Here is a 16,886-nt window from a genome sequence, read left to right on the forward strand (position 1 = left end):
CCAACTCATGCCAGCATGGACAACAGATGTTAAATGATGATGATGATTTATGTATTTATATATATGACAGGTTTCTTTCTGTTTACACTATCAGATCCACTCAAAAGGCGTTCATCAGCCCAGGGCTACAGCAGAGGATACTTGCCCATATCCCACACAGTGGGATTGAACTCAAAACCACATGGTTGAAAAGCAAATATCTTCACCATACAGCCATAACTTGTAAAATTACCATCCACATTTTATTTAAAATATTCAATTATATAAATATAAATATAGATTTGTCAGTGATATCAAAAACGTTACTTCATATGAAAATGAAATTTTGTCCATACATTTATAAATTTTGACCTTCATCATTCATTCATGATTCTTCTTTAAATCTTACCTGATTTACAATATATTTATAAACACTTTATAGTTATAGGCAAACACTTCTTTATGTATTTGCCTGAAGTCATTTAATCTTCATCACTACTCCATGTATCAGCTGTTGGCAGAGCTGTTTTCTGATTAAAACTTTGAGTTCTAGCTTGTGGTCTCTTTTGGCAGCTAATTGTTCTTAGATGTTCTTCATAGGCATCATCAGTGTTTGGAACCCATATAAGGATATTACGGTCATTTCCTCCAGAATACAATTCCTGGTAGTTACGCTGAAATTTGCAACAGTTCACTTGGTTGTAATGTCCACGCAATACATCAATTTTAGATCCTGAGAAAATATTATAAATGTTAATGTCACTACCTTCAGGGATGAAAATAACATCAGGTGAACCGTTGTGTGAAACAGATATTTTGACACAGCGTCGGCTCATGTTGTTAATTTTGCCATAGTTTACCAAAGTGTTTCTTCCTGAAGCTGTACTCCACAACCGAATACACTGGTCAGTACCCAGAGTTACCAAAAGAAGACCGTCTGTTGTAAATTGCAGTCCATTAACATGGCCATCATGAGCAAATACATGTGCTGAAAGGGAAAAATATTGCTTGGTATGATTATAGAATTGTTAGATATACTGACTTTTTTTTATTGCAAGAGCAATTTTACAGGAGAAAAGATATTGTCAGTTAAACTGACTCTAGTATAATGTCAGTACTTATTTTAAACTCAAAGGAAAGCTCTCATGCATTTGCACTAAAATGAAAAAGGATTTAAGAGTAGAAGCAGTGAAAGTTAATATCTAATGCTCTTGAACATCTTCAAAGATTGACTTTTTTTACTCTATGCTACAGCTCAGCAGTGTCTTGCTAAATAAATAATGCTGATATATGGACATAGTCAGTGGTAATAATTCAAAGTTAAATTGCTTGACAACCGATGCTGGTGTGTTTACGACCCCGTCACTTAGCGATTTGGCAAAAGAGACCGATAGAATAAGTACTGGGCTTACAAAGAATAAGTCCCGGGGTCGATTTGCTCGACTAAAGGCGGTGCTCCAGCATGGCCGCAGTCAAATGACTGAAACAAGTAAAAGAGTAAAGAGTATAGTCATTGTGTAAGATGTGGGTAATCTTTGATATATATACAATTATTACAATTCTTAACAGAGGTATGAGGTGGTACTGAAAAGTTCCTGGCCTTGTGTAAAAGAAAATACAGGAGGATCAGTTAATTATAATTCTATTCAACATATTCTCCTCTCAGATTCACACACTTATTGCAGTGGTCTTTCAGTTTTTCAAAACATTGTAAAAAAACTCAGAAGGTTGGGCCTCCAACAAGACCTTTCATAATACCCTTAAAGCCACAAACTTTTCAGCACCCCTCGTAAGTCTGCAGCAAATATTGATTCTGAAATAACTGAAGGCTTTTTTCTAGAGGAAGCTTACTACTTTAAGCTAGAGAATGTACCATAGTTTAGATATTCTTTTCTACTCAAGGCACAAGGCCCGAAATTTTGGGGAAGTGGGGCTAGTTGATTAGATTGACCCCAGTACACAACAGGTACTTAATTTATTGACCCCGAAAGGATGAAAGGCAAAGTCAACCTTGACGGAATTTGAAACTCAGAATGTAAAAACTGACGAAATACCTATTTCTTTACTACCCACAAGGGGCTAAACACAGAGGGGACAAACAAGGACAGACACACGGATCATATCGACCCCAGTGCGTAACTGGTACTTATTTAATCGACCCTGAAAGGATGAAAGGCAAAGTCGACCTTGGCGTAATTTGAACTCAGAACGTAGAGACTGACGAAATACCGCTAAGCTTTTTGCCTGGCGTGCTAATGTTTCTGCCAGCTCGCCATAGTTTAGATATTAAATCAATAAATTAATATAATTAATGATTAGTAACAAAGTCAAAATGAATCCCATAGCTTTATAATTAATTCTTCATTATTTATGTTAATTTTCCTTAGGAAATATTTAAAACATATTTTGGGAGCAAGTTTAACCATATAGAACTTTTTAAAATTTGGACATTAGCTTACTGTATAAAAAATATTTATAGCTAAGTGCACTCGATCATTAAGTACCTTTGCCAAGAGACACAATACATTATATAGTACTATGACAGCTATGAAAATGTGAAAAAAAATGTCTTACTGTCTTTTGAATTAGAAAGTCCTTCACCATTAAATTGATCCATCTTCATTAAAGAGCCTTTTGCTCGTCGAATATCCCACAGAAGTACCTGGCCATCAGTGCTAAAAAGAATTATTCAGAGACAAAGCTTCCATTAGAATTCAGTCAATAAACCATCCTGTCAAGTATTGAATTTTTGAAATGTTATAAATACATGCATGTGGAAAAGTGTATGTATAGATAACTCTTAAATATTTTAAGACAGAATAATTATAAAATCCATTGTCTACAATTAGACTAATTAGACTGAATTAAAAAGTTAAACTTCAGAAAATTTTGCTCGTTTGAAACACTCTACTTATATACAGGTATTTTTAGGGCATGACAACCAAATTCATTTCAAACAATTGTTATTGGGATAATGTGCAATATAGATGGGTGCTTCAATGCTTAATTATACAAGAGTAAAGTTAATTTAGACATACAAGTTATTTGTTTCTAACAATTGTCTACAAAGGTCTTTTTTCCAAGTCATAAGAAAATATAGAGCTATGGTAAAATTAGTATAAGACAAAATTAGTTTGGATAAGTTACAATATAGGTTTGTACAAAAATATAGAACAAGAGAAACTACAAGAGAAGTCCTAAGCTAAGATCAAACATTTCTATTTTGCATTTACAAACTTGGAGAAGGGTTTTGGTATAGTGGGTGCTGAGAAAGATATGATAAATAAATGGTCCAAGGGAACATTATAAATTATGTTGTACAAGAATGCTGTAAGCAAGGTTAGGATTGGCAATAAATTCAATGAAGAATTTAATCTACAGGGAGATATTCAGTAGGGTTCTGTATGTAGCTTTTATTCATAGTAAAAGATAAGGAATGGCTGACTTTAGAAATATTTGAAGGAAATTAATCTGATTCTCATTGCAGAATATAGAAAAGTGTTCCCAGCTTGGAAGAATGGTCTAGAATCAAATGTCTAAAGTGTAACATAGGGAAAGAGATGCTATTGTGGAAGTGATTTTATATCATATGTGAAAAAAGGGTTAGTAGACACTGAGAACTAACAATTGATATTTAGTTAGTACGGAGAACTAACTTCAAACAAATTGGTATACAAAAGATGCAGTGGGATCTCTAATGGATCGATAGGGAACCAAAACTTCATGGATTATTCAACTGGCTTGCTAGAAACTGTAGATAGTTTCTGCTACCTAAGAACAAAATTATTATTAAAATTAGTTGGAGTGACCATTTTTTGAGCAGTTTTAATCCAGGTGTAGCAAAGCTGTTGTGGCTTGGTTAATGTTTTTAAGAATGTCAATATAGGTTTGATTTATGCCTATTGTGATGGGGGAATGCAGGATGGCCTTCTGCTCTTTTGAGTTAAAGGCCTTTTCATAGTCTCAGAAGCTTTTGCTATGGTCTTGTTGATATTCATTTGATTTTTCTTTTATTTGGTTTATTGATTGAAGATGATCTATTATGGAGAATTTCTTTTTGAAACTTGGTTAATTTTCATCAAAATCTCTTTCCATTCTATTTTGTATGACTCTAATAAATATCATGTACAATTGGGATGATATACTGTTGATTAATAATTTTTGATGTCTTTCCTATCTCTCCTTTTTATGTAGCAGTATGATCTTAACTTCATTCCATAAATCAGGGATTTCTTTTTGCTGCTTGGATCCTGTTTAAACAGTTTTGTCATTATCCCTATTACTGGTCTCCCACTTACTTTTATTCAAACAGTTGTGATCTTTACTGGGACTTTGTTGCTTTCAGTTTTCTTCAATGTGTAAAAAGTAGCCATTTTGAAATACGGCGCGAATTGGCAATATGATGTAATGTTATATTGCCAAAGAATTATTATTTTCGTTTTTTCCATTGGTTAATACAACTGCTCATAAGGATTCTAAAAAGTTACGTAAAGAATATTTGTAATGGATTTTGATTCTTTTAAGTCAAGTTGAGCAGTTATAAAAACCCTGGATTTTGGAAAAAAACTTTAGTGTTTGTTGGATGTAACTGAACTCCACGACACTCACTCCTTTGAGACATTGGTGAATTTCATGCGTCCAAAGAAAATCACAACAAGTCTATTTTGAATTGTTGATTCATCTATTAGTTAGATTTATGAATTAGCTAGTGAATTATATAGTCGTACTTCTACACGACGAAAATTATCTTTTCTTTCACATGTGCATAATATAAAATGTTATATTTATATAATAAAACTAATTAAGAAAATGTTTCTCTTCATGTTCTTCAACTGTGTATAAATATGCATTTTTGTAATCATTAACTTGTATTTTCATATAGCGGTTAAATGAACATGAAGATAATATTATACATAATATTAATATTCTTAGCGTTCTATAAGTAGATTTCTCCATGGCGTTATATACTGTAGTTCAGATTTGCGTATAATGATAACACTTAAGTTATAAGTGACGTTTTAATCATTATATACACCCTTACTAAAAAAGCCAAATAAAATAATTTATTTCCAAATAGGAAACACAATAAATAGCATTACATTACTGTAATATAGCTAAATAGAGAATATACTATAATAATATAACCTAAGAGAAAGCTCATGGTAGCTTAATACCGCTATAAATGCATTTACTGTTTCCTCAACAAGAATAGGTGATAATTCGTCTTGATTGATTTATATTTCATTTACCATTTAATAGTTTACTGTCAAACTTTGTAGCTGTTGATAAATATCTGAACATATCTTTAATATATCAGTTCTATCTGGCATGAAATCTCCATTTCTTTTTCTTTAGTAGATATTCTGTCTTTGTGCTTTCCCTTTTTCTATATTTTAGGCCTTTTCTACTCTGCAGAATCTTTACTATCATTTCCTTTTTTTTTCTTTTTCTCTATTTCTCAGTCTCTAATTGTCTATTTCCTCCTCCTCTTGTTCCTTTAACAATTCAAATTTATTGGACAGTTCTATTTGAATATCTATTTGTCTTTCCTGAAGTTTTTGTATGTTATATTTTACCCCCTTTTGAGATAAGGAAATAACTGGTGTTTATAATATCAATTGCTACAGATTTAAAAAAAAAATTAAAATGAAGAAAACAAAAAATAAACATTCAGAGGTTATATATAATTAGCCATAATCCAATCATTATTTTCTTCAAGAAAATAACTCATAAAAAAAATACTTGTTTATATTCACCTGCCAGATGCTAAAATGAACTCATCTTTGGGAGACCACTGCACACATTGCACTGGCTTTTGATGACCTCTTAAACTATGAGTTGCTGAGCCTGATTTCATATCAATCAGCTTTAGTGAGCTTCCTGTATAGCCAACAGCAATGAGAGAATGTTGTTGAGCTACTGATGATAAGTGATGACAATAGATGATTCCTTTAAACTCATAATGGTCAGCAACCTGTAGCAGGAAGAAGAAAATGCTAGTTAATTTAATCCTTTAGCATTCCAATTACTCTATCAAATATAATGCTTATTTATTCACATTAAAACAAATTAATCATGTGTTATCTTGTAGCTTAGAGATTTCAAAGATATAATTATTTATTTTTAGAATGACATTGCAGAGTAGGTGTGAGATGCTGGATCTGGCTAGTTTGAGCATAAAACTGGTAGAATATTTGGGCCAGGTATGGACAGTTTAAATGCTAAAAGGTTAAGTAAATAGATGTTTAGAAACCCAATAGTGAAATTTTTCATCCATTGATTTACATGAATTCAAAACCAACCTTAAATATTGTAATATGTTTTGGACAGAATACAGTTTTTCTTGTTTCAGTCTACTTATATAAGAATTGATATCAATTTCACTTGATTAAATTATTGCCATTTAAAACAGAATAAACAGGTTTATTACTACTTTTATTCAAGATACAATGTATTTCATTTTTGTATTTGTTACCCTATTTAACATGGATGTCTTCATAAGGCCCCTAAGCTCATTTAGCCAGTGCTTAATATCAGACAGTAGAGATAAGTTGTGTTCAAGTTAACCCTGATTAAGTAGAGATATTCTATATGTGATCATCTTGTCTCCTCAGGGATATCTAGGATTATATTAACATGTCCTTCTCTTTTTTTTGAGGGAGATTTTGCTGTTATTATCAGCAGATTGAGAAACCATGTTGAGCTCATTATAGTATGTAGTGGATGTTAGTTTGTTGCATTTAGTGTTGTTAGAAGTTATTTTTACTGTTTAATTTGAGGAAAAGGTTTGATATTTATTTTAAACTTCAGCAGGTTGATAACTTGTAAGAAAGGATTGCAAATGGAATGGATCTGATGAAGTCAACTTCAAGCAGTTAGATAAATTGAAGAATGTGCTTTACACAGCCTGCAAGTTCTTTCACCTCCAAGACAGCAGTCATACTTTTTGGTCAAAATTCTTCTACCAATCATTCTCCTCAGTTGTTTCCATAAGCAGTACTCTTACAGAGAAAGCATCTACATTTGCATCCAACTTCACATCTTATAAGTTTGGCAAAACTCCATCAAAACTTTTGTTCTCCATTTCACCACATATGCACACTTATCAAATATAGAAACACATCCAGGTAACGAGGGAGCTTACATGGTTACTTCACCTGCTAGGCATAGTACTTACATCTATCATCCCAAATTACATCTTGTTTTAGAAAAGAAACACATACTGGATAATAGGGTCCCAGGTGTAGTGTACCTAGGAAAGGGACAGTGGTTTCAGCTGGAACACTTTTAATAACAGGTCTGCTCAATCACAGTTAACAAAAGTGGGGGTAGCTACACAACACATACTACCTCCAGTTACTCTAAGTCAGTAAGTCTGCTAGTCCTGACAATATCTTTTCCAACATGCGTGAAAGGGTATATCCCAAAACTAGTCCCTATCCTCATTAAACTCGTTTTCTTTCTCTCAGGAATTCATCCTGATCTTTGGAAACAGTACAATATGCCCCGTCCCTTAGAAGAAAAACTTCTCTGACCCTGCCAACTGGTCTATTACTTCTTTCATTTCCAATATCTCATAAGACATGAAATCAACTGTTAACAATCATCTTCTACTTGATTCCTTTCCCTCCTCAGAAATCACAAGAATGGCTTCTGCTAGACCTATGTTTCCCTAAGCCATCAGTAGTCCATTGCTCTTCAGAAATTCAGCTAAAATAATGTTGTTGCACTTGACATCAGCTAGCCATTTGAACATCTTTGATACATCTAGCTAAACTACCTACCTATGAGTTCTAACTCTAGTCTTTTGGGTCAGAAGCTTCCTGTCAGATCATACCATCACAGCATAAATAGACAATGCTCTTTCTGATCCACACTCTATCAATTCTGGTGCCTCAATTGCTCCATAGATTAATGATCCACTTGCTGTCATCATTAAGAATGTTATTCCTATGAAAATGATACCACTTTTCACACCATCCACGTGCAAGTTAAACATTTACATTAAGCCTGAGCTGCTTCCATGAAGAGAGATTTTAAAAAACATTCTCGAAAGGAACATGATAATATTATTTCCTTCAACAGCACAAAAACAAATTAATGCACACATCAGTGAAATAGTCTTCCATCTCACTCTCTCTAACCTTACACAATCTACAATTAAAACCCTCAGTTACTACATATGCTCTTATGGTGATGTCATAATTGTTTTAACATCTACTTTTCTATGCTTGCATGACTCAGACAAGGGTATGTGAGAGGCAGAGTGTTTTTGACAGTCAGATACTCTTCCTGACACTAACCCTTACCTGTTTCCAAGTGAGGTAATAAGCTCTTAGTCTTCTGAACAACAAATAACCTGAACATGTTTTATGCAGAGAACTGGAAACAAACAAAACCATAAGAATGAGATCTTTTTATTCACAAAGATAGCACAACATGTCAAATAGCCTATATGAGCTTTTGTGGTGGACTTTAAGCAAATGACACCATCAAAAACACCATTGTTTACAACCTGCAAACACACATGAAAATGAGGGAAATATGAATTCCCACAAACTCATACATATATACACACTCACACAATGGTCTTCTTTCAGTTTCTGTCTACCAAATCCACTCATAAGGCTTTGGTTGGTCCAGAGCAATTGTAGAAGACATTAGCAAAAGGTGCTATACAGTGAAACTGAACGCAAAACTATGTGGTTGGGAAGTGAACTTTATAATCAGACAGCCATGCCTGCATCTGTATTGTAACATGAATAACTTAGCCTAATCTGGGTCCCAAAGACAAGCTCTCCTCTTAGAATCACAAACAGATTTCAATCTCAGGCATCTGCTGACTCTGTACAAAGCTCAATTGAGACCCACAGTAGAATGTTGCTCCCACATCGTGAATAATGTACTTGCTACACACAAAAACATCCCATGCAGGAAAGGCATTCAACTGATTGGCAAGGACTATTCCCTCCATCACACATCAACCTCTAGTATACAGAAGCATTATATCCTCACTCTGTCTCTACCTCAGAATGAAGAAGTGGCAAACCACCCCACCCAAAATTACTCATCTCTATTCCTCTAATATCCCATTCAGTACTTCCCAAGCCCCATCTTATGTTGCCCATTTTCTCCATTCCTTTTCCTTAGGATATCAACCTTACAGAATTTACTTTTCACCAATATTCCACCCCACCACCATAAATGTTGTATTGCAGCTGTTCTGCCTGAATATCAGCTGTATCAATCTAACCAATTTTAGATGGCATAAAAAGTAATGGATTCCATCCTTTGGGTGAAGACTATAAAAACAGAAAGCTTCTTGCCACAAATACAATGAAATGCCTAATATCTCATAAGAAACCCAATTTTCCTTACTAAGAGAATAACATTCTCCTTCAAAACCACAGATCTAACTTTCAATCACTAATGTAGAATGTCAATGTTAATTTATAAATTTTATAGCATAATGTAATACTCACAACAAGATTATTAGTATCCCAAATCTTTAATAATCTGTCTGTGCCACTGGTAATGAACATCCCTGTATCAAGTGGATACCACTGGACAGTTTCAATACTGCAGCGGTGTCTGTCATTGTTTGACAGACCTACACTAGCAACAATATTGCATGAATATTTCACATCTTTTGTGCCATTGTACAGATCATAAACAAAGATCATTCCATTTGAGCCACCAGACAAAAGGCTGAAAATAAAAATGTTTTAGATTGTTATTGTAAAATATATTTCTAAAAATTCACATCTGATAAACCTTCAGTAAAAGATAAGTAATATAACTGAAACACTATGGTTAATAACAAGTCCAAGAATAGGATGAAGGTCTCAATAAACATCAAGTAGTTCTTAGATATTACTACTAATAAGTGCACATAACTGTACTCTTGCTCTGTTTTTCTTTTCACCCAATTTTTTTCCTGTTTTCTTATGAGTTCATTGCAGTTGTCTCTAAAGTTATTGCATTGAAATCAATACTTGTGTGTCTATGTTTATGTGAGTGTGTATATGTCTTTAAGTACACATATCTGTATGCACAGGGCGTGATGAATATATTGTTGTTAAATTATCCAAAAGTGAAAATGACACTGACATCTCATTTTAACAGATATATTTACCAATATTACATAAAAATATCTTTAAATATTGAAGAGTAAATTTATTCAATAAAATCGCAACTGGCTTCAACCACGGCCTTCAGATGACTTCAGAATCTCCTGCAACTCTTCAGGACAGTCTCCTTGTTTAAGTTGGTGAATGCAGTTATAATCCTTGCCTTCAGTTCATCTTTGGTGTTACAAGGAGTTTTGCTGGTCTCTTGCTCAACTTCACTCCGCACACAATAATCAAGGGGGTTGCAGTCTGGGGAATTAGGTGGCCAGATGTTTGGGGGAATGTGGTCGCAGAAAATATCTGACAACCTGACTGGGTTCTCTTGTTTGTGTGGCATGGTGCACAGTTCTATTGCCAAACATAAGGTTTTCCAGCAGTCACCCTCTTGACCCAGGGCAGCACTACCTTCTTCGGGCACTTGATGTAGGCCTCCATGTTGTGTCTTAAGTCGTGTGGGAAGATGAATGGAGGCATAACATTGCCATCACTAGTGATCACTTCAAACACCATGATGTTGACTGGATGTTTGATTTTTATCACTTGGTACATGTCCTCAGATTGACACCCAAACACTCGGAAATGTTTGTATTGGAGCTTCTGGTGCAAATGCCAAGCAGCATAGCATATCATTTCCAAATTTCTGGCAGAGTGAATTGTGTCATGGCGCTGTTTTTCTCACAGAGGGTGCCCAACTTTCCCTACTATACTGTGTAGTTGACAAAATAAAAAACAAACAATGCACATTAAAAATATAAAATGGCAACAATTTAACCATAACACCCTGTGTATATATATAAGCAAGTAGATATGTGTATGCCTGTATGTAGACTAATGTATGTGTTTTATGTATGTGTATTAGTATATAGCTAAGCATGTTAGTATGTGCATGTGTACATTACTGTGTATGTATGTATGTATATAAATACATATACACACATACATGTTAATATGTGTGTATGTGTATATCAGTATGCATGTAAATATATTTATGCATATTGATATGTTAGTATGTGTGTTTATGTATGAAGGCATGAATATATTTATATAGGCACAGGTGTGGCTGTATGGTAAGAAGTTTGGTTCTCAATCATATGGTTCCAAGTTTAGTCCCTCTATATGGTACCTTGAGCAAGTGTCTTCTACAATAGTTTTAGGCTAACCAAAGCCTTGTGAGTGGATATGGTAGACAGAAACAGAAAGAAGCTTATTGTATGTGTGTTTGTCCTCCATCACTGCTTGACAACTGGTGTTGATGTGTTAATCAATTAAAAGTAAAAGTATAAAAGTGAAACTATATCACATTATAATATAGATGTTATTCTTTCACTTTTATTCTTTGACTTTTGACACATAATATGGAACCATTGCTTGGGATTAAAATGGTATAGTTTGTATATGTGTGTGTATATATATATATATATATATATATATATTACAGTTATGTCGAAACAGGTGATATGGGAAAGTGCAGCATTGCTGACAAAACAAATGATGGTCTAATTCAACCAAGCGATATGTAATACGCCTGTTTGGGGGATTCCAGGCCCTAACCTGTCACGGGAAATTGGGAGTGGGGTATGTAATTTTTGAACCCACCAAAAAGCTGTCAGTCGATATACTCGCCTTTGAGGGAGTCAGCCCTGCTTGTAACATGACCCATTGCATGGTTGACAGTTAAATGAATGGATGTGTAATGGAAATATTGTACATAAATGGGTATATTCCAGAAATGGGCTGCAATGGGAGATGGCAACAGGGAAGTGAACTGTTCAAATGTTGCAGAAGGCGAAGGGTTGACATTGGATTGCTGTGAAGCTGTAGAATAAAAAACATAAGGTGAGCCTATGCAGTCACATGAGAATATGTATTAATGAATTACTTGAAAAAATAAGGCATAATGGCTTCCCGTGTAGTATGTATATAGTATATTTGTATTTTTGTATGCAATATAAATTAATGAAATACAAGCAAATGAATGAAATAGAAGCACATGTATGGAAATGCTAATTTAATGGTAAATGCCACAATAATTATTACAGAGAGACAAAGAATTATATATATATATATTTTTTTTTCTTCTGCCCTTATCTTGTAAATTATATATATAAATATATATATATATAGAGAGAGAGAGGATAAATTTCTTAATGTAAGGGTAAATATGTAATTGTAAATATCTTGCAACTGCTGTGATAATTTTTAACTGGTAATGGAACAGTAAATGAGTATTTTTATATATACCTTTGGCTTTGCTACCTCAATGTTTTTTTTCAAAAGTTTCACCTCTAGCACTCTCATACATACATTTAGGCATGTCAATTTCACATATGTATGTGTAGATGTGTGTTTAATAATGTACATAACACGGAAATGCAAACTCTCACAGACATATACTCTCTTATACAAAATGTGATGTCGTCATCATATAAAATATTCCTGACATACACATACTAAGATAGTCACACAGAGACATACATTCACGCATGTCACTTGTCACATATGTATGTGTAGGTGTGTGTATGTTTAATAACGTACCTAATGCAGAAAGATACACTATGAAAAATATACACACTTACACACATACACTCACAAACAGATACACAGTCATATACAAAATGTGATGTTGTTGTCATCGTGATATAAAATGTCCTGCTGACAATAGAAAGATTACCTCTATGAAATGTCATTGCTTTAAGCGAAATGAAACGAAATGAAAATAAAATTTCGTATTGACACTGACCAGCCATCACATACATATAATGTGTTTAATAACATACCTAACACAGAAAGACACACACACTGTGAGACATATACACTCATACACTCACACATACATTCAGACAGATACAATCATATACAAAATGTAATGTTGTCATCACATATGTATATGTATGTGTAGATGTATGTGTGTGTGTTTAATAACATACCTAACACAGAAAGACACATATACACATACACTTACACACTGTCATCAGTCGTCACATATGTATATGTATGTGTGTTCAATAACGTACCATTACATATGTACATGTATGTATAGAGGTGTGTGTGTTTAATAATGTACCCAACACGGAGAGACCACACACACTATGAAACATATACACACTCACACTCACAGACAGGTACACAGTCATATACAAAATGTGATAGAAAGATTATCTCTATGAAATGTTATATTGTTCTAATTGAAATGAAACAAAATGAAAATAAAATTTCATTTTGACACTGACCACCCCTCACATACATATAGTGTGTTTAATAATGTACCTAATACAGAAAGATATACACTGTGAGATATACACACTCATACACTCACACACATACATTCACAGACAGATACACAATCATATACAAAATGTGACATCGTTGTTGTGGTTAGAATTAAAAGTAAAAGTATAAAAGTGAAACTATATCACATTATAATATAGATGTTATTCTTTCACTTTTATTCTTTGACTTTTGACACATAATACGGAACAAGCGCCAATGTTGCACTGTTTTAATAAAAAAAAATTACAAGCTGGCACTCACAGGGTCTGATAGTATTACCATATAAAATTTGATTTGATCTAGTTGAACTGTTCGAGAATGCATTGGGAACAGACAAGACAGAGAGGGACAAAGGATTTTATATATATTTATATATATATAATCAAAATAAGCAACAAGGATATCCAGAGGTAATGCAGTATATTCTGTTGTGTCTGGGGAGAGTCATTCTGATTTAATGCCTTATTAATTAACGCACTTGCCAGTTCAATTTCCCTAAAATTTTCATTGCTTCTTGCAACCTCTTCAATAGTCATTGACTCTGTTATTGGAGCCATGTTCTTTTTGTTTGTTAGCGCGCATGTATGTGCAACAGTGTGCATGTGTATACACATGTATGTACACATGCCTGTGTATGTATGTATATATATATATATATGTATGTGTGTGTGTACGTTTATGTATGTATTCGGCATATTCGTGTTTGTGTGCTCATATTTGCGTGTTTGTATGAGTGTGTGTATTCGTATGTGTACGAATACACACATATTCTTTCCTTGATTCCTGTCATTGAATTACAACCATATTGGGGCACTACCTTCAAGGATATAGTTGATTTAACAGACTCCAGTACTTATCGCCAGCTTTTGGAAGGATGAAAAGCAAAGTCGATTTGGGTGAAATTTGAACCCAAAGGGATATAACTATATACCACAAAGTACAGCATTCAACACAATTTATTCTTGCGATCTACCACCCATAAAATAAATTGCATAAATTTCAGCGATTTTTGAACCCAGGATCTCTGCATATAAAACAAATAGGATAACCACTACTGACTAGTGCTCCAATGAAGATCTTATTTGACCTTTGTAAGTTAGGGCTGAAGTATTTTGTATGGTAAATGCACAGCTGTTTTTATTTTATTATTATAAAATTATAGACTGAACAAAATGTTCAATCCATTTTTTGTGCCTCTTCTTACCTATGATCATGAAAGTTGGATTATAACTGAAAAAGTACAGTCATGAATATAAATGGCCAAAATAGGGTTCCTCCGAAGGATCTTTTGAGTAACGTTACTTGAGAGGGTGCGAAGTTTGGAGATCAGGAAGTCTCTCCAGGTCGAGCCACTGCTTGACCATACAGAAGTCCAGCTCTGGCAATACGGATATGTGATTAGAATGTTGCAGGAAAGAATTACAAGAAGGATAAGCCAATTGGCAGTAGACCAAGAGCACAATCTTCTTCCACATTACACTATGTTTGGATAATATCTATAGTCTCAGTCGGTCACATTTGGAAACCCAGCAAGAAATTGTAATGATGGTTGCTTCTGATAGGACCCTAAGAAGGAGGTACCTGGGACTCTATCCCCACGACTCTCTCAGGAATAATGGGTGGAGGAAATGGATGGATGGATGGAGATTATTGAATAGGTTCACTTGCATTTTTTGCTGACAATTTCATTCATTATCTGTAGATATTTGCACAGGGTTCACAATAACGAGGAAATGATGATTGGTGTTTACTAAAGATAGGTAACTATAAACTATTGATTTCAGATTTTGGCACAAAGTCAGTAAATTTGGAGGAGGGGGTGAGTAAATTACATAAACCCTAGTGTTCAACTGGTACTTATTTTATTGACCTCGAAAGGATGAAAGGAAAAGTTGATCTCAGCAGAATTTGAACTCAGAACGTGAAGACAGACGAAATGCTGCTAAGCATTTTGCCCAGCCCAGCATGCAAATGATTCTGTCAGCTTTGCTTCAAATGTTGTCACAAGGTCAGCAATTTTAGTGGGAGTGGGTTAGGCGATTACATTGACCCCCTCCCCGTACTAGACTAGTACTTTATTTCATCAACCCTGAAAGGAGGGAAAGCAAAACTGACCTCATTGAAATAGAATTCAGAGCGTAAAGGACCAACGAATTTTTATTGATTTAATACTTAAGATCTATCTGGTTTGGTTGCCAGCATTTCAAAAATTAAAATTTATTGAAAATTTTGAAATTTGGCACATTAATATACTTTTCCAAGCTGAATTGCTGAAGTTATTTCACTTTTTCCAGAAAAATGGTTTTAAAAAGTTATAGAGGTTTAAAGTTTGATCATTTTCACCCAAGGTTCTATTAAAAAAATATTTAATATAACCTTGAGAAATTAAAGGCTTTCTTTTACTTGAGTAGCCAGGAGAAAACCCCAATAAACTTTGTATTGGTGTGGCTTTAATTATTTCCCTTTAACGAAATAGTTTATTTTTTTGGTTACTTTTCAATGAGTATTTGTTTTCCCTCTTTATCTCAAGTGAAATATCACAAATTAAAAAGTGAATACAATAGGGGACAGCAACAGATTATTACCAATATGTTGCTCCAAAGGCTTTTGCCTTCATCACTCCAATTGAGGAAATATTGAAAGTATATTTAGTAAAATTAATAACAGGGTTTAGAATTACATTTTTAAAATAAAATTTAATTTTTATAAATGTATAGGCCTATATTTAAAAAAAAAAAGGAAAAAAAATTACGCCACAAATATTAAAAACTATGCTTGGAAAGTACATATACCCACTATCACCCCTACCCCACTGCTGAAATAACGCGAGACATTTTGTTCGCTGCTCTACCGGTTCAGCAGTTCATTAGTAATGAGGGAGTAAAAAAGCGGTCGCTCGACTTGCAAGAAATAGCAGCCATAGCGACTTAAAAAAAGAGAGAGAGAAATAGACATTAGATAAATGCAGCCTTAAATCCTCTTTAAAAATAAAGCAGAATGGTCACCGCTGGAATGCATTTGATCACAGCCCAATCAGGGCTAACCTGATACTAAATAAGTACGAGTTAATTAAATTCGCAATTGAAAAAGGGTCCACTATGTTCGATTTTCTTCCACATTACACTATTTCAACATGAAGTGGTGAACAGGAGCCCTTATATTATTGTAGAAACAATTCCTTTCGACAAATAAACTCGTAATGTTCTAAATTTGTAATCTGGGCTACTTCGTAAGTAGTAGTGGTAGAATAAAAATAAATCGAGTTTCCCAATAAATTATCTGAAGTGCAAGACTGAATTAAACTGATAAAATTAGGGGAGCATTCACATAATATTGAGATATATAAACAGTTCTTTGAAATAGTGACATAATGAAAACGATCAACTGAAATAAACACATTAACTATAATATTTTCCCGCTACCTACGCTAAAAATAAACAACTCAACTTTCATCCACCAGTCAGAACTTTAAAAAAATGAGATCGAAGTTTATAATTATTCGCAGGG

At 33.9% G+C, this 16,886-nt stretch overlaps 1 protein-coding gene across 1 annotated transcript in view; it reads right to left on the bottom strand.

Moving 5' to 3' along the window:
* Positions 1-201: 201 nt before the first annotated feature.
* Positions 202-16,886, bottom strand: part of LOC115222376 (DNA excision repair protein ERCC-8) — a 16,964-nt gene continuing 279 nt past the window's right edge. The window contains exons 2-5 of the mRNA XM_029792586.2: positions 9,462-9,687; positions 5,736-5,953; positions 2,554-2,654; positions 202-967 (exon numbers count right to left, since the gene is read on the bottom strand). Of these exons, the coding sequence (XP_029648446.1) occupies positions 462-967; positions 2,554-2,654; positions 5,736-5,953; positions 9,462-9,687 (1,051 nt within the window). The 3' untranslated portion in view covers positions 202-461. The remainder of the gene's footprint in view (positions 968-2,553; positions 2,655-5,735; positions 5,954-9,461; positions 9,688-16,886) is intronic.

Source organism: Octopus sinensis, linkage group LG19, assembly GCF_006345805.1.
Source record: "Octopus sinensis linkage group LG19, ASM634580v1, whole genome shotgun sequence".
Taxonomy (NCBI): domain Eukaryota; kingdom Metazoa; phylum Mollusca; class Cephalopoda; order Octopoda; family Octopodidae; genus Octopus; species Octopus sinensis.